Source organism: Notamacropus eugenii, chromosome 1, assembly GCF_028372415.1.
Source record: "Notamacropus eugenii isolate mMacEug1 chromosome 1, mMacEug1.pri_v2, whole genome shotgun sequence".
NCBI lineage: Eukaryota > Metazoa > Chordata > Mammalia > Diprotodontia > Macropodidae > Notamacropus > Notamacropus eugenii.
Window position 1 is genome coordinate 413,870,471 of NC_092872.1, and position 21,145 is coordinate 413,891,615.

At 47.6% G+C, this 21,145-nt stretch overlaps 1 protein-coding gene and 1 long non-coding RNA gene across 3 annotated transcripts in view; one reads left to right on the plus strand and one right to left on the minus strand.

The window, feature by feature from the left end:
* Positions 1 to 10,062, plus strand: part of FGFR4 (fibroblast growth factor receptor 4) — a 47,841-nt gene extending 37,779 nt beyond the window's left edge. For both annotated transcript variants that reach the window (XM_072631116.1, XM_072631115.1), the window contains exons 4-18: positions 71 to 154; positions 1,055 to 1,221; positions 2,216 to 2,339; positions 2,642 to 2,832; positions 3,273 to 3,411; positions 3,744 to 3,937; positions 4,205 to 4,350; positions 4,702 to 4,823; positions 5,485 to 5,595; positions 5,869 to 6,059; positions 6,963 to 7,085; positions 7,904 to 7,974; positions 8,492 to 8,629; positions 8,826 to 8,931; positions 9,494 to 10,062. In XM_072631116.1, the coding sequence (XP_072487217.1) occupies positions 71 to 154; positions 1,055 to 1,221; positions 2,216 to 2,339; positions 2,642 to 2,832; positions 3,273 to 3,411; positions 3,744 to 3,937; positions 4,205 to 4,350; positions 4,702 to 4,823; positions 5,485 to 5,595; positions 5,869 to 6,059; positions 6,963 to 7,085; positions 7,904 to 7,974; positions 8,492 to 8,629; positions 8,826 to 8,931; positions 9,494 to 9,649 (2,063 nt within the window). In that variant the 3' untranslated portion in view covers positions 9,650 to 10,062. The remainder of the gene's footprint in view (positions 1 to 70; positions 155 to 1,054; positions 1,222 to 2,215; positions 2,340 to 2,641; positions 2,833 to 3,272; positions 3,412 to 3,743; positions 3,938 to 4,204; positions 4,351 to 4,701; positions 4,824 to 5,484; positions 5,596 to 5,868; positions 6,060 to 6,962; positions 7,086 to 7,903; positions 7,975 to 8,491; positions 8,630 to 8,825; positions 8,932 to 9,493) is intronic.
* LOC140518751 (uncharacterized) lies at positions 876 to 2,350 on the minus strand. Its single transcript, XR_011972002.1, has 2 exons — positions 2,138 to 2,350; positions 876 to 1,331 (listed from the first exon to the last, which is right to left on the minus strand). It is a non-coding gene; the product is annotated as an uncharacterized lncRNA (long non-coding RNA).
* Positions 10,063 to 21,145: the final 11,083 nt, after the last annotated feature.

Sequence of the window (21,145 nt, forward strand, 5' to 3'; positions counted from 1 at the left end):
TGGGATTTTACCTTTAACCTGGGCCTTTGGCCTCTATGCTCCAAGTTTACCACTTCTCTTTGGCTAACAGATTCTCTGGCCTCAGGGGATGATGATGAGGACAGTGACAGCCCCCACAGAGACCTTCCCAAGGGGCACATTTATCCACAGCAAGGTCAGTAACTTATTCGTCTACCCTATTCAAATGTAGATACCAAGACCCAAGAAAGGGACTGTTGGGGATGAACTGAGGTTTCTAGTCTGAGAGACCAAACAAAAGAAAATGGCATGTGGAAGGAGGGTTAGCTCATAACTGTCTTCAAGAACTTGGAGGGTTATCCCTTGGGTAACAGATGAATGAGTCACTCTGTTTGGCCCAAGGGGTAGAACCCTGTAGCTGGGGAAGTTACAGAGAGGCAGGTTTTAGCTCCATACTGGGAAATATTTGCTAATAATATGAGCTAACCAGACATGGAATGGATGACTCCTAGAGGAAGAGCTCCCCATCATTGGAGGTCTTCAAGGAAAGGTTGGATGAATAATTGTTGGGAATGTTGTCCAGGGAATTCCTGCTTAGGAACAGATGAGATTGGATGGTTTTTGAGGTCCCTTCCCAATTCAGAGGTCTCCTATTCTAGGTACACAAAGATTGGAAGACTTAGAAGGAAATGATCACTGTCCCCGGAAATGATCACTGTCCCCGAGTATTTGAAGGCTTGTCATGCTAAATAGCAATTAGACTTTCTCTCTTTAGTGTCAGAGGGAAGATCTAAGGCAGTGGGGTGAAGATGTAGGGAGCCAGGTTTCAAAACGTTCCAAGACTCGACTTTCCTAACAGTCAGCACTGCCCAGAAGGGGAATGGGCTGCTTGTAAGTAGTGAGTTCCCAGTCACTGAAGGTGTTCATAAGAGTTTTACAATACCACTACCTTCAACCATGAAGGGAATCCTTTTTCAGGTTCAAGTTAGACCAGCTGAGCTCCAAGGCCCTTTTCCACTCAGACATTACTAGGCCAGTGGAGATGGAAATGTCCCTTTCTATTGAGATGGCCCTCCAGCCTTCGTGTTCCCCATAGGTCCCTACTGGACACATCCCCATCGCATGGAGAAGAAGCTGCATGCAGTGCCTGCTGGCAATACAGTCAAGTTTCGGTGCCCAGCTGCAGGCAACCCGATGCCCACTATCCGCTGGCTGAAGAATGGAGAAGACTTCCATGGAGAGCACCGAATTGGGGGCATCCGGGTGAGAACGTGGGAGACAGAGTAGGAAATCTTAGCCTGGACCTCACCCCTTGCGCAGCCTTAATCCCAACTGCTTGCTCCTTGTGGGCAGACCATTGGAGCTCCCGTCACCTAGGGTATAAATGAAACCAAACTTCTTGGGAGTCTCACAATAACATTTCCTCCCCAATCATCATGGGTTATGTTACATAGGGCAAGCATTATTCCCCTTTTACAGGTGAGGAAGCTGAGGCCCAGAAAAATTAAGTGATTTGCCCAAGGTAACATTAAGTGGCAGAGTCAGGACCTAACCCAATCTGCTACACCCTATAGCACCTCAGCTGGAAAAATTGTGATTGAGGCAAAATGTGTCTGGCCACCCCTGGCTCCCCTTTCAGAGTTCTCCATACCTTACAGAGCTCTAGTGGTATCCTCCCTAAGCAGTTCAGTCAGCCCAACTCTGTCCTACTGAGAACAGGGTATGTATGTCTCAGGCTAGAAACTGTGTGCACTGTCTTTGATCTCTCATGTGTGACCGCACACAAGGGATTGCCCAGTCAAGGTGGGGAAGGGGATGTGTCTGCATTTACAAGTATCATAGAAAATATGACTGTCTGCCACCATCCCACTGATAATTGCCAAGATATGTGCCTATATAGTCTATGTGTAAGGACATGCACATGTCTACTTATATCTGTGTAAAAATACATGTTTTCTGTGCATCTCCATGTGTAAGAACTGTGGATACCTAGGGACCAGAGTTTGTAACTTTTGCCCTCTCACTGACAAGGCCCAGGAATGCATGTGTTGATATGGGTCTGCAGAGACAGATGAACAGATTCTGCTCTTCTGTCCTGTGTGGGGTGGGGGATTGTCTGTACCCATGTCTGTGTGTAAGGACATACATGTGCACATGTGCTTGCAAATATAAGACCTACAGATACATGTGGATAAGTCTTTCTGGCTGCTGTCTTCTCATTCTTGGGGTCCGGCTGGGCCACTCATTCTCCCTCCAGCTCAGACATCAGCACTGGAGTCTCGTCATGGAAAGTGTGGTACCCTCAGACCGTGGAACTTACACCTGTGTGGTAGAGAATGCCTTGGGGAGTCTCCGATACAACTACCTCCTAGACGTGCTGGGTGAGCGATGGCCTGAGATACTAGGGGAGGGACAAGGTGGGGTGCAGATGCCATGGGTTGGTCTTCTCTGAAGTAGGGAAGGGATGAGGGAAACTAGAAGTCAAAAGATCCTAGTTCAACCCCTGCTATAGAAACTTGGTAAGTCACTTCCTTTCCGTAGCCTCAGTATGTTCTGTAAAATGATGGGGTAAGGGGAGTTGACCTCCAAGGCTCTTTCCAGCTGTAAACACTGTGCTTTGGAGCCTTGGCTGGCCTTGGGAGGGAGGTCAGGGGCCAGCTTTGACCCTGCTCCCCACCTGCAGAGCGCTCCCCACACCGGCCCATCCTGCAGGCTGGCCTGCCCGCCAACACCACAGCTGTAGTTGGCAGCGACGTAGAGCTCCTGTGCAAAGTGTACAGCGATGCCCAGCCCCACATCCAGTGGCTGAAGCACATCGAGGTCAATGGGAGCAGCTTTGGGGCTGACGGCTTCCCCTTTGTGCAGGTGCTCAAGGTAGGTAGGGGGGCCCAACCAGCCTGGGAATGCTCTCCCCCTACTTCCTGCTTCCCCTAAAGATTCAGCTCTAAGACCACCATTTGTGGAAGGCTTTTCCCAGGCCCCTCTCTGATATCGCTTCCCCCATGAGATTGCCTTTTATTACACCATATGTATCTCTTATGCACATAGTTGTTTGCATGTTGTCTCCCGCTGTGGAATGTGAGCTCCTTGAGGGCAGGGACTCTGTTTTTGCCCCTGGTTTGTACCCCCAGTGCTTAGCACAGTACCTGGTACATAGGAAGCACTTAAATGATGCTTGTTGCCTGACTAGGAGAGGGGGAAGGGGGATCCGACTAACCTGGGGGAGGGGCATAGAAGGAGTCCATGTGACTTAGGGCACCCCCAGTGTTCTGGCTTTGCTCTGCCCCCCTCTGCATCCTCATCTTTTCCTGCAGACTGCAGATATCAACAGCTCAGAGGTAGAGGTCTTGTACTTACGTAACGTGTCAGCAGAGGATGCAGGTGAATACACCTGCCTGGCTGGTAACTCCATCGGCCTCTCCTATCAATCAGCCTGGCTCACGGTACTACCCGGTAAGGCCCTGGCAACCGGGGTTCTATATAGAACAAGGTTCCAGGCCCAGGGGATTCTAGGTTCTGATCCACCTCCCAGGCTGGAATGAGCTGGGCAGGGGGGTGGGGCAGAGGGAGAAAGCATGTGTGTGCACATGGGTGCATGCGTGTGGTAGTTTAGGCATCTGAGTTGGTATGTACACAAGTACTCGTAGCAAAGAATTCAGTTTGCAAGTTTCCTTTGTGTGCATATTTGTGTGTGTTGGGAGGGGGTAGCAGTGTGTAAATGATAAAACCCCACTCCCTGAAATGCTAACACACTGTATGTATCTGTGCTGGCCTGTGTGGGACAGAAGAGGGGCTGGCATGGGAAGCTGCAGCGTCAGAGGTGAAGGTCACAGACATCGTCATGTACACGTCAGGCTCGTTGGCTGTGGTTGTGATCCTGACCATTGCTGGGCTGTGCTGGGGGCAGACGCTGTCCAGCCGGACGTCTCGCCAGCCCCTTGCTGTACAGAAGCTTTCACGCTTCCCCCTCATCAGACAGGTACATGACTGGCTCCACTCAGCTTCTTGGGAGAGGGAGTCCTGAGACACAGGCAGTGGGGACCTCCCAGCCCCTTCCAGTCCTGTGTTCCACCTTCTGTCCTCTAGACTTTCACTGACCTGGGTTTTTTCCCTTGCTCCCTGAACCTTCACTGTCCTGGATCTCTCCCCTCACACCCTCTTGGCCTCCCCACCCCTGTGCCTTCGCTGGCATGGTCTTCTTTCTGTCCATTTGACCTTCGCTGATCTGGTTTCTCTACCCTGACAGTTCTCCCTGGAGTCAGGCTCATCAGGAAAGCTGAGTTCCTCCCTTGTTCGAGGAGGTCGCCTGTCTTCCAGCTGTACCCCTATGCTTCCTGGCTTTGTGGAGCTGGACCTGCCACTTGATGCCAAGTGGGAGTTTCCCCGGGACAGGTGGGTTCCATTGGAGCTTTTTCTGGACCCCCACCCATCCAACCACCAGGCAGTCCCTGAACCAGATGCAGGTCATGCTCTCCCATCCCCACCCTTGCATCCTAAATGCATTCTCCTGTGGTTTTTTTCCTACTTAACTGGGGAGTGGAAGGCAGGAAGAAAAAGGGGGTTAGAGGATGATGGGGAAGCCTGAGCAGGGGGCAGACCTGAGTGAGCCAGCTTTAACTCCAAGGGAGTCTGGTGGAAGATGGGCAACACCACTGGGTACTTTAACTCCCTGCCTTCTGTTCTTCATGGGCATGAAGCTGAGGCTGGTGTCCCAGGTAAGGCCTTTGGTCTCTGTCTCTCTAGGCTGGTGCTAGGGAAACCCCTTGGTGAGGGCTGTTTTGGGCAGGTGGTGCGGGCAGAGGCCTATGGCATGGACCCTCAGCAACCAGATGGGGCCGCCACAGTGGCCATCAAAATGCTGAAAGGTGAGTGAGGAGCATGGCCCCAGGCAAGTATCTTTTTTGTCTCCAATGCCATCCTCTGTGTCTTCTACAACATCCTCTAGCCCTGCATTCCCCACCAATACAACGTAACAGACTTCTCTTAAGTTCCTGCTGGATGCAGGATCCTGTGCTCAGTACCATGTCTAGTGGTAATGGGAGGGAGAGGAGAGGAGGTGTATACCTAGTTTAGAGCACACAAGAAGGAACAGACAGAATAGCCTGAGTGGGAAAGGCAGCTGGGGGGCAGTGGAAGGAGCTCTGGATTTGGTGTTAGATATGGGTTCAAATCCAGGCTCTACCACTGTGAAATTTATCAAGTCTCTTTCCCTATCTGGACCTCATTTTTCTCATCTCTAAAATGATCGTTGGTCTTATATGACCTTGAAGGTCCTTTTCAGCCCTAACATTCTGTGTTTTATGTTCTGAGAAGAGTCCTGCCCAGCTTCAAATCCTAAGAATCAAGGAAAAGGGATCACTTCTTCCTGGGAGGATAATGGGGAGCGGAATCAGGGAAGGCTTCCTGGAGGAGGTAGTGTTGGATCTGGGCCCCAAAGGAGGGGCACTTCCACCCCTCTACTTCTATGGTGCCCACACTCCATGCCCTGACTCCATCCCCTCCCTCCCTGTGTGTCATCTGCTACAGACAATGCCTCCGACAAAGACCTGGCAGACCTGATCTCTGAGATGGAGATGATGAAGCTTATTGGCCGGCACAAGAATATTATCAATCTGCTGGGGGTCTGCACCCAGGAAGGTGGGACCAGGGGGCAAGAGGAGGCAGAGAACCTGTGCCAGGGGAGGTGGGGAGAAGAAAGAATCCACTGGGTGGTGAGAAGGCAGTGCTGAATTTGAAATCTCAGGACCTGGGCTGCAATCTTAGTCTGACCACTTACTAGTTGTGTGACCTGAGACAAGTCACTTACTCTCCCTGAGCCTCAGTTTCCTCATCTGTCAAATTAAGGGCTTGGATTAGATGATTTCTGAGTACCCTTCCAACTCAATCTATGATCTTGCTATCCTATCACAGGGCCCTTGTACGTGATTGTAGAATTTGCTGCCAAAGGCAACCTCCGAGAGTACCTTCGGGCAAGAAGACCACCTACTCCTGACTACACCTTGGATGCACCCAGGACCCCCGAGGAACAGCTGTCTTTCCAGGACCTGGTCTCTTGTGCCTACCAAGTGGCCCGGGGCATGGAATATCTGGAGTCTCGGAAGGTGAGGGCACAAGGGAGAACAGCTCAAGAGATGATGATGATAAGGAGGGTCCTTCAATAGCCTCCTATGATGCCAAATCACAGTGTAGATGAATTAAAACTGAGAGAGTCTCCAAAGTTGAAAAGGTTTGAGAATGAGCCAAGTGACAGACTAAGCGCAGAGAAGCCCATCGCCACAGAAGCTCGGTGCCAGTAAACCATGCAACTAAGGCATGGAGAGAGGGGGCTAGGATCTACATCCATGAAGGAATCACCTACCCTGGTGACATCACAGACCTTTTCAAGTTCCATAGTAATAACAGTTCTGTCTCTGTAGCATAGTAAGGCTTAGAAATCACTTCCTTCACAAAATCCTGTGAGGTCAAGGGGTTACATGTATGGACTGTTCCCATTACAGATGAGGAAACTGCTACTTAGAGAGGTAACATAAGGCTATTAAGGATCAGAGCCAGCATTACAACCCAGTAGTTTTCCTGGAGACAATGTGGCATAGTAGAAAGAGCACTGAATTTGGAGTTAAAGGTTGTGGGTTCAAATCCAGCCTCTGTGATCTTTTCAGGTTCTAAAATCTTGTCATTCCATTAGCCTAGAGCTCTTTCTACTGCAAAATCTATAGTTGTCTCTGGAGTTTCCCCAAACTCTCTTCTAGACATACTTGAGTGTCTATGTGTTTGACCTTTGGAGAAACAGTGAACACTCTCTACTCATGCCATTCCCCCTGGAGCAGAAGGCCATATCAGATGTTTCCACATCTAGAAAAGAAGACGCAGGCTATGGTGTAGTGAGGGGGTGGGTGGATGCTTTTTCGGCTAAGAAAACCATCCCTTCCTCTATGATGAGAGGACTGGGAATTAAGGAGAGTATTTGCCTGCTCTGAGATTTTTCCCTTGCTGCCCCATCCCAGTGCATACACAGGGACCTGGCTGCCCGAAACGTGCTGGTTACTGAGGACAGTGTGATGAAGATTGCGGACTTTGGCCTGGCCCGGGGAGTTCATGACATCGACTACTACAAGAAAACCAGCAATGTGAGTGAGTCAAGGAGGTCTGCCTGGAGGAGAGAAGGGTCAGGGGAGAAGGTACAAGGATGTCTGAGTAAAGGGTGAAAATAGAGGCGGGGGAGCAAGAAATCAAGTGGCCACATGTGAAGGGGTCATGCAAAGATCTCTCTGTGACCTGTGATCCAGACCCAGCAGAAAAAATACGGAAAGGACTCAGAAGTCATTTACCTTATTAGTGCCCATCCTTTGGATATAGACTTTGTCTGAGACCATAGGCAATTTATCAGACATTCCAATGCAGGAGACTTTCCCTGCGACACCTCTCAGAAGAACACAGACACCTAAGGACCCAGGCCTGCTTCTCCCTGCTCTCCTTCCTTCCAAATCAGTCACCTCAAGTTACATTCTAAGGATCAGCTTAGGACCCCCTAGTGATCTAAGAGGATTGTGACCTAGCTGCCCAACTCCCCTCTTTCCTTCCTTCCTTTTCTCTTCCTACTTCCCTCTCTCTCTCCTCCCTCCTTCTTTGTCTCTGATTCTCTTTTCCTTCCTCTTCCTTCCCTCTCTCTTCTCTGCCTTTCTCTCTCTCTCCCTCACTTTTCTCTGTCTCTCCTTCATCTCTCTCTGTCTGATTCTGCCTCTCTTTTCCTCCCTCTTTTCCCCCTCCCTCCTTTTCTGTCTGTCTCTCTTAGCCTTTCTCTCAGTCTTCCCTCCCTCCCTCTCCCTCTCACACATATACACGTGCATGCACAAAAGCTGCCTTTCTGCCTTCTCCTCCTGAGACCTTAAAGCATTACAGGCAGGGACCCCAGCCATGAGTACCCTTGTCCTGTTCTCCACTGTAGGGCCGCCTGCCTGTCAAGTGGATGGCACCTGAAGCCCTGTTTGACCGAGTCTACACTCACCAGAGTGATGTGTAAGTTCTGGGAGCCCTGGAGCTCTGAATGAGCATGTTTCCCCCTTTCACTGAAATGGGAAGGTGCGAGTGCTGAGTTCTAATCCTGTTTCTGCCACTAACTTACTGTGTGACTCTGGGCATATCACTTCCCTTCACTGTAAGTGCCTTCACTGTGCCTCAGTTTCCTCCATAAAATGAAAGGGTTGGTTTGGATGATGCTTAAGGTTCCTTCCAGCTTTGTTATTCCTTTACTCTGTACAGTGTTTCAGTTAACCAGTTGTCAAGCCTTTATTAAATGTATACTATGTAACACCTAATGTTGCCCCATGACCTAGGATCTTTAGACCTGGGGGGTCCTAGCTATAGACCTAGGATTCCAAGTTTCCAGCCCTACCTTCCACTCCTCCCCTGATCCCAGTCTGGGATCTCCTAACTTGAAGTCAGTGATGGTTTCCCTTGGCTCTTGGATGGGAGTGAGGGATGTAGAATCCATCATGGCCCAAGCTAACTCCAATTCTGTCCTCCCTCCCCCTAGGTGGTCCTTTGGGATCCTGCTGTGGGAGATTTTTACCCTGGGTGGCTCCCCATACCCTGGTATCCCTGTAGAAGAGCTCTTCTCACTGCTGAGAGAAGGACATCGTATGGACCGGCCTTCCCACTGCCCCCCAGAGCTGTGAGCCCCCTTCCTTATTCTCTGATTCCCCATTTCTTTCCCCTGTGAGTCCCCTGCTTGTCCCTTCTCCTTTGAAGCTATAACCCCTCCCATTCCCCTGGTGCTCTGATCCTCCTTTCTTATTCTAACTCTTCCTCTTAGCCCATAGTCTCTTCATCCCCTCCAGGTCCTTGACCCCTTCCCCTGTCTGCCCCAGGTACATGCTGATGCGTGAGTGCTGGCATGCCATACCCTCCCAGAGACCTACCTTCAAGCAGCTGGTTGAGGCCCTGAACAAGATCCTGACAGCCGTCTCTGAGGAGGTGGGCACTCACTCCCATGTCTGACCTCTCCCCAGTCCTCCCCCTCCCCCAAACACACTTGAGTACTACTTTCCCCAGGCCTTAGTCAGGACAGTGCGATATAGTTAGACCGCCCCACTTCAGGTCCCACTTCTACTTCCTAGCTATGTGACCTCATCCTGAACTTCTGATCCCTCATCTGTTTAATGGGGAGAATCACCTTCACACCTGTGAAAGCTGTTTAGGGAAGGTAGTTTGTGCTACAGAAATAGAAGTTATTGTTTTTATTGAATATTTAATTTGGATTTCTAACCCAAACCAGATAGATGATGTGGGTGTGATAAGGAAGGAGCCCAACCTCTCCTTCCAGGGTCCATCAGGAGACTATAGCTGAAGGGAGGTGGAAGGAGAGGCAAAGGAAAGGCCCAGAACAGGTCTAGGGCGGGGTCTTCAAGGTCAGAGATGGCAGGACGGGGATGAAATCTCCAGGGCCAGCTCAAGCAGACCTGGATTTCTGCTGTGGGCCAGCCTAGCTAAGACTGCTTCTCCTTCCTCCTCCATTGCTGATTCCTCCCTGCCACAGTACCTGGACCTCTCAATGCCTTTCGAGCAGTACTCCCCAGCCGGCGAGGACACCAGCAGCACCTGCTCTTCCAATGACTCTGTCTTCACCCATGAGCCCCTGGCCCTGGGGAGTCTGGGCCCAAGTCCCTTCATCTACCACAGTGTAAGGACATGAGGTGAACCGAACCAGCTGTGAACTGAGACAGCAATGATATGAATACCTGGTCTTGGGCTCTGTTGCTTGTCTCAAGAACTTGACTTTGCCCTGGAACTTTCCCTCTGGTCCCTGGCCTTCCCTTAAGAAGGCTAAGAATAGGTCTAACCTTGAATGGCTGCCTATTCAATACAGTTGTGCCTTGCTTTTTGTTTTTTTTACCAGAGCCCAGTATCATTGAGGGACAGACACAGGTCCTTTTTACCTGAAGTTGTCCCTGGAAGGACCCAGCCCTATCTAAAAGTCTTCCCTCACCTCCCTTTGTCTCCCTTCTCCTTCCCTTCTTTTCCCTTCCCCTGACCCCAGGGAATATTGATGTACATAATGTGTCTATGCATATATATGACCTTTGATAAATTATTTTTTGGAATAGACCTTTGCATACCTGGCTTTTGCCCTAGGGCAGGATTAGGGTTTGTGGGTAACCTGAAGGATGGAATTGTGAGGCTTGACAGAGTGGGAATGGGGGATAGAGGAGAGAGAGACCCACTTTAGGATAGGCTCAGGGGCAGGGAGGGGGAGTAGGAAGGAAGCCTGGCAGCAACAGGTGGTTTTTAAGACATCAGGAGGCACAAATGAAAAAAAGGACTGACCCAGAATCCTGCTGTAGTCCGTTTAGACTCTGTGCTTCTCCAGGCATGGGGAGAGGAAGAGATTTGCCCAAGTCGGCAAGTTGTTGGAAGAGCTGGGACATAAATCCTAACACTCCCAACTCCAATCCAGCAATCTTCTTTTCTTTTTTTTTTTTTTAAGAGGCAATTGGGGTTAAGTGAAGTGCCCAAGATCACACAGCTAGTACATGTCTGAGGTCAGATTCAAACTCAAATCCTCCTGACTCCAGGGCCAGTGCGCCACCCAACTGCTCACCAGCATTCTTTCTATTCATCAGAGGAATCAGCTTAGGCCCACCTGGTCTTTGGGCCTGACACCCAGGTCACGAGTATTCTTTCCTTATCCTAGACATGTTCCTGTTAGAATGTGTGCCTGGGTTAACCTCTTGAAAACCAGCCCCTCAGCTATCTCTTAAACTGGCTGTATTGTTCAGCTGAGTGAGCTGACTGTGCAAGCGACAGCTGTGTGTCTTTCATCCATCTTTATCTTTCTGGGTGCTGGTCTTGGTTCTATCACTAACTAACTGAGGGATCTCATCCCTTTCCTTCACCAGCCCTGCTTCTTCTCTACAATGAATGTACTGGGCAAGATGTTCTCTCAGGTCTCTTCCAGCTCCAACATTATGTATTCTACATTCCAGGTTTACCCATATATCTTTAACACATACCAGGTAGGTGGGGCAGTTATTGTATTTCCATTTTACAAATGAGGAAAATTAAGACTTGGAGAGATTAGATGACTTGCCAGTCCTTACACAGCTACTAATTACAGGAGTCAAGATTCAAGATTTCCCATACGTCTCTAATGGCTTGTTCTATACTCTAAGGTTCCTTCTCACTCTAATATCTTTGGTTCTAAGGTCTCTTCCAGCTCTGACATTTTATGTTATAAGGCTCTGTTCAGCTCTAACATTTTATTCATTCCAGTTCTATGTCCTGTGATTATCTGTGTCTCTCTACATGTATGTGTGTGATATGTGCATGTCTTTGACACTGGATTGTCCTCCTAGAGACAGGGAGATGGGGCAGAGTTTGAGATCCTGTTCCCATGGGATCTGGTCAGGGACAGTTGGGATAGAGGTCTCCCCCCACACACACACCAACTCCACCCATGCCCACAATCCTCCCCCATCTGTTCAGTATTAACTCAGCCGCCCCATTAACCCAGCGTGACCAGGAAGCCTAGCCAGGTCTGAAACTGAGCCCACTGGCTCTGCAGCTCCCACGCTGGGAAAGTCAGCTTCAAGTACTGGCTCTTGGGGATGGTCTGCCCGCCCCGCCCACCACCTGGCCAGCCTCTTGGGCACCAAGCAGCCTGGAGTGTGGGAGGAGGCAAAGGGCGGTGTGGGGGGCCTAGGTCACAGCTGTTCCTGTCCCTGAGTCCTGGGCTGGGGTTTCAGCCCAGGCTGGGCCAGGCAGCACGTCCCTATTCTCAAAGGATAGATCAGGTTTCCCTGGGCCCTGATCCCCTGGATCTGCTCTCTCTACTCTGCCTCTGCCGCATGAAAGTCCCAATGGCAGCTGCTGCCCAGCCGTCCTGTAGTTAAGGGAGGCTGGGTGCTGTCTGCAGCTCAAAGTCCCCTTGTGGCAGCCTTCTTTCAGGGTTTTCCCTCAGTCTTGGAAGGCCCGGAAAAGGTCATCTTCAGAAATGTGAAAGGCCTGCGTGGAGGAGCCCCAGGTTCCAGACAAGCATCACACATAGCATGATGTTGAGAGCGCTTTACAGAACTCTGACCATGTTACTAACCCTTCCCATTCCTGCACAAGTCAAGATTGAAAACATGCTCCTTCCCCCACAATGGACCCATGCTTGTCATATTGTAAGAGCCAGATAGGGAAAAAGTTCTGACCAAGAACAATCCGAGTCTCCTCGTCTTTAACAGGCGAGGGATGGACCTGCAGGTCCCTTCTGGCTCTAAAGCCTCTGACTTCAAGAGCCCTTAGCACTTCCTGTACCACTCCAGTCAGCCTTATTGTCTCACTGGAACCTTCCCAACTGCCATGGGATGGTGGAAGAACAGGGATTGCTATCCATTTTTAGAAGAAATTGAGCTTCAGGGACAAGTGATTTGTCCAAGGTTCCATGAGCCTGGACTAAGAATTCACATATCCTTTTCCCCACAAAAGCCCTAGGAAGTGGCGACTGCAGTTATTACTGTCTCGATCTTACAGATGAGGAAAATTAAGACTTGGAAAAGTTAGATGACCTTGCCAGTCCTTACACAGCTACTAATTAGGAGAGCCAAAATTCAAGCCCAGGTCTCATCTCCAATTCCAGTCTTTGTTCTGGTCCCCAAGTTTTCCTCCTTCCATTATATCAAGACATAAACATGGTACCATAAGGTGGCCAAGGGTGAGATGATCCAAATATAAACAGGTTCAAGAATGGATTGGGCTCAGGATTTGCAGCTTAGGGTTCATATCCTATACCTTGGAAATGCTTCTGAAGCCCATGCCTGGCACCTGACTTTTTCTCCCACTCCCTAAATATAGGTTTTAGAACTTCACAAAACAAATCCCCTTAATTAGAGGATCTGGAAAACTTGGACTCGGTCAAAAGGTCTCTCTCAAGGACCTAGAAAGCCACATGTGGCCTCAAGGCTGCAGGTTCCCCACCCCTGTATCTAGACCCCTTTCTTTCAATCCTTTCTCCTTTTTTTCTCATTCTCCTTTATCTTCTTTCTTTTGCTTGACTGGCAAAGTCATCCACACTTGTGGCTTCAGTTCTAAGGCAGATGACTCCTAAATCTATATGTCCAGTCCTGACCTCTTTCTTTGGCCCCAGTCCAGCATGTTCCAACTGCTGGACACAGGGTGTAATGTAGAATAGAGGGAAGAGGACTGACTTTGGAGTTAAACGAGTTGAGGTCAAGGTTCAGTTCTAACCCTTCGCACTATGTGATAATGGAGAAGTCACTTAGTCTTCTGAGTCTCAGCTCCTCAAGGAATAGTAATACTTTCTTCATGGAGGTTGTGAGGAAAGTGCCCCTCAAAGCGCTGAAGTGATATGAAACTGCATTATTGTCTTCACCTGGCTATCCTCCATCATTGCAAATTCAACAGGTCCCAAAACAAATTATTCATGTTCTCCCCTCCCCCCAAACTGCTTCTAACACATTTTCAGTTTCTGTTGATGCCCAGATGCTCAGGCTCAAAACCCTAGTCATATCTGATTCTTTTCTGTCTCTTATCTCACATCTTGTCTGTCTCCCAAGCCTGTCAATTCTTCCTCCAAGAAGATGGCTCTTCACTTCCTCTCTATTCTCAGTGCCACCGTCCTCATCACTGAACTTTCATCAGCCCTCCCCTGGATTGCAGCCTCCTCCATATTCTCTCTGCTTCCACTTCCTCTCAACAATTAGTCCTCCCTGAAAATGCTACTAGGATTAGGACTCTAGGATTTAGAGCTGGAAGGAAATTTAAACCAATGCCTTGATTTAACGGATTAGGAAACTGAGATTGAATAAAGTTAAGTAATTTGCCCAAGATCACTCAGGTAGTGATGTGCAGATCTGATTGAAACATTACTGTTTAGTCATGTCCAACTCTTTGTGACCTTGTGTGAGGTTTTCTTGGCAAAGATATTAGAATGGTTTGCCTTTTCCAACTGTGGATTAGGCCAACGGGTTAAATGACTTGCTCAGTGTCATGTAGCTAGTGAGTCTCCGAGGCTGGATTTGTACTCAGGTCTTCCTGGCTCTAGGCCCAGCACTGTATCCACTGAGCCACCTACCTAGCTGCCTCCATTCCTGTGCTTTCAATATATGTAGCAATATCTTATTGACTACCCAAACTTGGCTTTTTCTAGACTCTCTATAATCTGTCACCACCACTCTGCCCCCAGCCACAACTTTATCCCGGTATCCTGCCCAAATGATCATTTACTACCTCCATGGTTTTGCTCATGCTGTTCTCCATCCATCTGAAATATGCCACACTGAATGCTATTGAGCTAAATCCCACCCAGTGTTTGAGGCTGTCACTCCTCTTCCAGGAAGCCTTCAGAAAATCATAGAATTCCTGGGTCAGAAGGGTCCTTAGAGTCCAACCTGAAGACCTACACTGGAACCTCCTCTAATATTTCCCAAGAAATGTTCATCCAGAGTCTGCTCAAAGATCACCAGTGACAGAGGGCCCAGCTCACTTTTGGGCCACTTTAATTGTTAGGAAGTTTTTTCTTCAATTGAACTGAAATCTCTCTGCAACTCTCCTGCTGCCACCCACCACTATCTCCTTGTCCTCTGAGGGCATATGGATCTGCTCTGTGAAAAGGGATCATACCATTCCACTCCATGTCCCCCTGGGTTCACCACTCATAGTTCCTCATCCAGCCTTCCTCTAATGGAGTCTACAGTCTATTGCCGTTCTACTTGTCCTTTTGTGGCTGCGCCCCAATGTGATACCCATAACTGAGTATAGTATTCCAGATAGTATCTGACCCAGACACTAGACAGTGGAATTATCTCCTCCCTTTCTCATGACAGTCTACCATTCACCACTGCTTGAGATTAATGATCTTCCCTGAACACCCCAGATGAAACCTAGCTCCCTTTTCTGAAGCAATACAGTACTTAACTATCTCATCTAGCTTCCTTGGTACTCCTGGCAATGGAGTGGACACACAGACTGAATGCAGAGGGATGGGAAGCTATGGGTAGAATCCATGAACAGATTTCACAGGATGAAATGAAATGGGATAGGTTGAGATCTGTATACACAGCATAAATGGCACTGGAAAGGAAAGGATCAATAAACAGATTGCATGTGGAGAAGATGGAATAAGTAAATAAATGAAAAGGGATTGGAGTATAGGATAGGCTCAATAAACACACTGATGGGATGAAACAAGAAGCAATGGGATAGGACCAACAAATACACGTTTCATGGAATGAAATGGAGTGGGATGGAATGGGATCGATAAACACTGATTGGTTGGGAATCAGCAGGACAGATCCAACCCTCTTACAACCTATTCCACAATGGATAAAGTATTTGGTGCATGGTGTCCAACGGCCTCTCCCCTGCCTCCATCTCACTGTAATCCTAACTCACAGATTTATAATGCTTTAAGGTTTGCAAAGCACTTTCTACCCAACACCTAGCAAGGGAGGAAGCATGAACGTTATCTCCATTTTGCACTAGCATAAATTGAAGATCAGGGTGGTGAAGCTCAACGTGGATGCCTAAGACTATTCAGCTAACAAGTGTCAGAGCAAGTTCTCAAACCCAGGTCTCTTGAATTCTAGTCTAGGTAAGGGTATTTTGGCAAATGTTTAACAACCAGCTCTGGAAAATATACACGCATGCAAATATGTATGTGTGTGTATATGTACAAACACATTTAAGTTTAATTTTCTCCATCACTTTCTTAAATCTAGACAGTCAACACAAGAAATTAAGCCTTGATTTATAGCATTTGCCCATTTCAGCAGTATAAACACTGAAGTTTTAACAATCAGCTCTCCAGTATAGTTGGCTCCCACACAGACGACTCTAAGGGTACTTTCCACTGCACCACACAACCAACCTAAAACCCTCTGTAGTTATTTCAGCACAGTATGGTACAAGCTCCACTAAGTGGTTAGGAAGCAAAATTGCTTACCTGTAGTTTGAGGGACAGTGTATGACTTTATGGAGATTTTTTGCCAGCTGTGAGCTTCAGTTTCCTCTGTAAAATGAGGGGGTTGGCCTGCGTGGCCTCTGAGGTCCCTTCCAGATGGAAGATTCTATCATCCTATTTGACTTATGGGTAAGAGCCTCATCTCAGGCCCTGAGTTGGCACCTAAGCCAAAGGTCCTAAAAGCCAGACTAATGAACAAGCTGAACCTGGTCCTTAATCCTGGTCCATCAGGTGGGAACCTTGAAATAAGTAGGGCAGGTCTATGTGAGACTGAGAAAGTCACTTCTTTTTCTTAAGCCTCAGTTGCTTTCTCTGTAAAATGGGAATAATTCTTACACTACCTGTTAATAAAAGTTAAGGTACTAGAGAAATTAGAACAGTTTGACAGGAGATGGGCTGCACCTTACAACCCTACTCCAAGGTTCATTGCCCCTTTCTTTCAGGGACTTGCAGGTCTAACAGCTAGAAGAGAAGAGGTTCTACCCCTTGAGAGGCTGGGGCCAGCTGCTGGTACGTGGCTCCAGGCCAGTGGAATGAGCTCAGCCTGGGAATGAAGGTTTGAGTCAGCTGCAGGATAGACAGGCCAAGGAGAAAGGTCATTGAGCCATGAAGGGTCCCAGGCAGAGGCAGACAAGCCAGGGAGCAGGTGCCCTATGTCTGCTTCTTCTCTGACCCTTCCATCCTCTTTCCAACCCCTGCATTTTTGAAGACAGCATGGTACAGTGGTTAGAGAGAACGGCCTGTGGGGTCAGCAGACCTGTATTCAAATCCTGGCTCTTCTACTTACTACCTTTGTGACCTTGGGCAAGTCACTCTCTCTGAGCTTTATCCCTTGTCTGGAAAATGAGGGGAAGACAAGGAAGTAGATGGCTTCTGATCTGTGAGCCAATGCAAGTGTTCGCCTGGGGCCAAGACTGAGCTCTTGTGTCTATCTGCTTGCTCAGCTGTCTCATTCACTCCTCCAATTTTCATATGGTGTCTGTGCAAATGGATCCAAAATCTATTAGAGCTTCTTCTCTGAGCTGTAAACTCACATCTTCGCCTGCCTGCCAGAGCCCATGTGCATCTGAATGTTCCCCCGATGCCATTAAAACAAAGCTGGATATGGTCAGTGGCACTCTTCTGCTCAAACACCTTCATTGTTTGTTGTTCAGTCTTGTCTGACTCTTGCTGATTCCATTTGGAGTTTTCTTGGCAAAGCTACTAGAGTGATTTGCCATTTCCTCCTCCAGCTCATTTAACAGATGAAAAACTGAGGCAAATAGGGTTAAGTGACTTGCCCAGGGTTACCCAGCTAGTATCTGAGCTCAGATCCTTTTGACTCCAGGCCCAGCACTCCTAACTGCTTCACTGTTCTTAGTTATCTACTAAGTAAAGCTCAGATTCTTTGGTCTGGTATTCAAGGACCTTTATAATCTGGAATCATTCTATGTTTCCTGCCTTATTTCGTTACTCCCTCTCATGGGTCAGCCAAACTGGACTACTCCCTGATCCTCTGAACCCATGCAGAATTTTTCCATCTTTGGACCTTTATTTATACCATTACCAAAGTCTAGAATTCTCTCCCTACTTTTTTTTACTCCTTACCAGCCCAACTGATTCCAGGAAGTCTTCCCTGGTGCCTGTGGAGGGTAAGAGCCACCCCCATCCGATCAACCACAGCACTGAGTTTTATACCTCTCTACTTATTACGCAATTTACTGTGTGATAGTTATCTGTGCTTACATTTAGGTCATAGATCTAGGGCTGTAAGGCACCTTAAAGGCCATATAATTCAACCCCTCATTTTTACAGATGAGGAAAGTGAGGCCCATGGAGGTTAAGCAACTTGTCCAAAGTAACCCAGTAGTGTCTAGAATTCTGATCCTGTTCTCTTTCTACTGAACAACACCCCTACTAAACTATAAGTTCCATGAGGATAGGAACTATGTCTTATCTAAAACCAGTATTTCTCGAAGCACTGGGAGAAGGACTTGACAAACAATAGGTATTTAATATAATGGGTTTTTGAATGATCCCTCCAAATGACATGTGGGGATTAGATGGAGAATATCAGTTCCACACACAGGAGAAAGAGATTGAGGGTAGCTGCTGGTTTGGGGTGCAAGGAAGACATCCCCCTCACCTCAAAAGCTGCCCACCTCCATCAGCCTACCTCCTCCCCTCTGGGACCAGTAGGTGGTTGATCTTTTCAGATGTAAGTATAGTGTGGTGAGAAGAGTTCTACGCCTTGAGTCCAGCCGCAGTTCTGCCATTAGCTGGCTGGATGACCCGGCAATTCGCTTCTACTCAAGATTGCATTGTCCAGTTCATTAAAGTCCAGTCCTTTTGCCTACATTATGACATTTGGTTCTCCAAATAGCCTTGAAGGCAGGTAGGATAAGTATTATAAACCCCCTTTTACAGATGAAGAAACTGATCTTCAGTGAGCCAACCCAGTAACATTCAGAGAAGCAACATAGTTCATAGATTTAGAACCAGAAAGCAACTTTAAAGGTCATCTAGTCTAACCCCCTCCTTTTACAGATGAAGAAATTCAAGTCAAGTGCAAATAACTTGTCCAAGGTCACACAGGTAGCATATGAGAGAGGAATGACGCAAACATAGGTTCTCTAGTTCTGCATTTGGTGTAACTTTTTGCCATTTGGCCATGCTATGCTGTTCCATCTCTCTGAGCTTGTTTCTTCATCTCTACACTGAAGATAATAACATTTATTATGTCTGCCTCACAAGACTGTTGTGAAGGAGTGCTTTATACAAGCCTTGATGCACTTCTGAAATATCATCATTGAACATGACCTTATGAACTTATGTAAGTTTGTGGAATTGAGTTAAAGCGATTTCCTTAAAGGTCCCAGAATTAGTAAGTGGCAAAACTGGCACATGAATGAGTGAGGGAGGCATGAGAAACATTATTATCCCTATTTTATTGATGAGAAAATTGAGACCCAGAGACAAAAAGTAACTGGCCAAAGATCGTATGTGTCAGCTAGGACTAGGAATCAGATTTCCTGAATCTGAATTCTTTGCCCAATACAATTCCCAGGGTACTAAGAGAAGGACCAATACGTGGAGAGCCTATAGACAAAATAGTCCATGGTGATCCCCGTATCCTGCCTCCATAGACCCTTTGTGCTGTCTTGACAGCCAGGTTGGAGTCTGAGCATTGGGGTACATGTGGCAGCCTAGCTTCTCCTCCTGTCTAAGCATTTGGGCTCCAAACTGAGCCTTCCTTGTTATGATTCCCATTAGAAGAGCCCCAGCCCCAGCCTGCCACCAAATCCCACCCCCTCACCCCCAGGTCAAGATCTTGGCTGAGGAAGAGAGGGAGAATGATGGTGTGTATGGGAGCCCTGGCACTGGGTGTGCTTGTTCCACATTCCCGATATTCGATGTCAGGCCAGAACGGATTGTCCTAATCCACCAAGCTCTTCAGCTGGGCCTGGTTCCATCCATACTCTTCTTTCACACCCCCTCTCCTTCCTGTTCCCCTCCTTCCTCTCCCTTTTCTTCCCTCCAAGCTTGGACTCAGGAGAACATTCTCAAGGAGGGAGGGAGGAAAAGGGAGATGAGAATGCTGGCTTCCTAGCTCCTGGTCTCTCTACTCCCCTCTGCCCTATCAGTCCTCCAGGCGCCCAGAGTTAGATTCAGGAGTGTGTTAAAAACAACAACAAAACATATCCTATTTCTATTTCCCTAAGCTAGGGATCTTTCTTCTGGTAGCACTGACCAGTTAAGTTATTGGTGTCTCATTGCTACCACTACAAGTAACAAGTTAGTCCAGCCTGCCATCTTAGGTTGAGTGCCCCTTGCATCCTTGGGTCCCAAAGTTCTTTTTGACATTTACTCTTTTCTAAATTTTCATGATTCCTAACCTGTCCTCCACAAGAAGTCCCCCAAGCCTCCTGACCTTTCTGACTCCAGAGCCTGCTTGGATTCTCTGTCTTAACCCTCCTTCCCCCATCCCTGACTCCCTTCCTCTCTTCTAACATTGTCAATATCTCATGGATGCCGTAGTCTTAATACCCATTTCCATCATTCCTCTGCTTTCATCTCTTTACACTCATCACAAAAGTTTATTTCTAGGATTTGCTGACAAGATAAACGAAGACCCCACAAATTAAGAGTAACATCACAGGGGAAGATCTTTAGAAGTGCAAATGAAAGAGAACTAAGAAAAATCAGGCGCAGACTAAAAGGACTTTAATTTCTAAGCTATTCTCTCTAGCTACAATTCCCTGGGCCTAGGTTGGCTTACCTTGCCAATCCTTTTAGCAAGAGACATTTCTCACTCAGGTATCTTTCACCCCTCCATAGCCTTGCTGACCTGGGATTGGCCCAACAAGGCATTTTGCCTCAAGCTAATTGTTTCCATTCTGCAATTCCTATCTCATTCTTAGCCAATCAGAAAGCCTTCTGATACCATGGCAAACTATAGTGTTCTACTCAAAATCCTATTTAACCATTAAATTCACTTACTCAGAAGAGATGGGCTCAAATAATAGTAATAATAATACTTGTACTATGCACTTCACAGAGTTCTTGTGAAGAAAGTACCTTTTCCATCTTTTTTTTTTCATACAAGTCAAGGTTTCTTCATCGTGACCAAATAAGAAGTGTAAAGGCTATTCACAAGTCTGAAACCACTATTGTTTGGCATGGGACCCCTGACCTGCTCTGTTTCTGCCCTCAATCAGATCACCCCTCCTTAGGCAAGTTAGTGGTTCCCCTCTCCGCGGGAGCTCACTACATAGATGCCAAAGTTAGTTCAGACATCTGATCAAGTATGGCCCTCCCAATCTCAAAAGATCCAGCAGCTGCAGCCTGCACAGGAGCTGGCATTACAGATGTGCAATATATCCCCTACTTTGACAGCCTTAAAGAGCTTTAGAAATATCGGGTATTATAATTTCCTTCTCCTTATTTCCCCAACCAACACACAAACATGTAGAAATAAAAGATAGGGTTCCTGTCACCTAAAAAGTAGTATACCATGTCCCTCCAAACGTACATAAAGACATGGTCATCTGTCCATTGAATGGTAGGTAAGGATCAGGGGCATAAGAAAAAGGAATTTAATGTTAAGACTAAGATTCCAGGTTCAGGGTTAGGGAGAGTTAAGATTAGGATTTTAGGTGACAGAAGTTTAAGAAGGGTGATCAGGTACTTAGAGAATGGGAAATCATACTACATGAAGTATTAAGACTATGGCATCCACGAGATGTT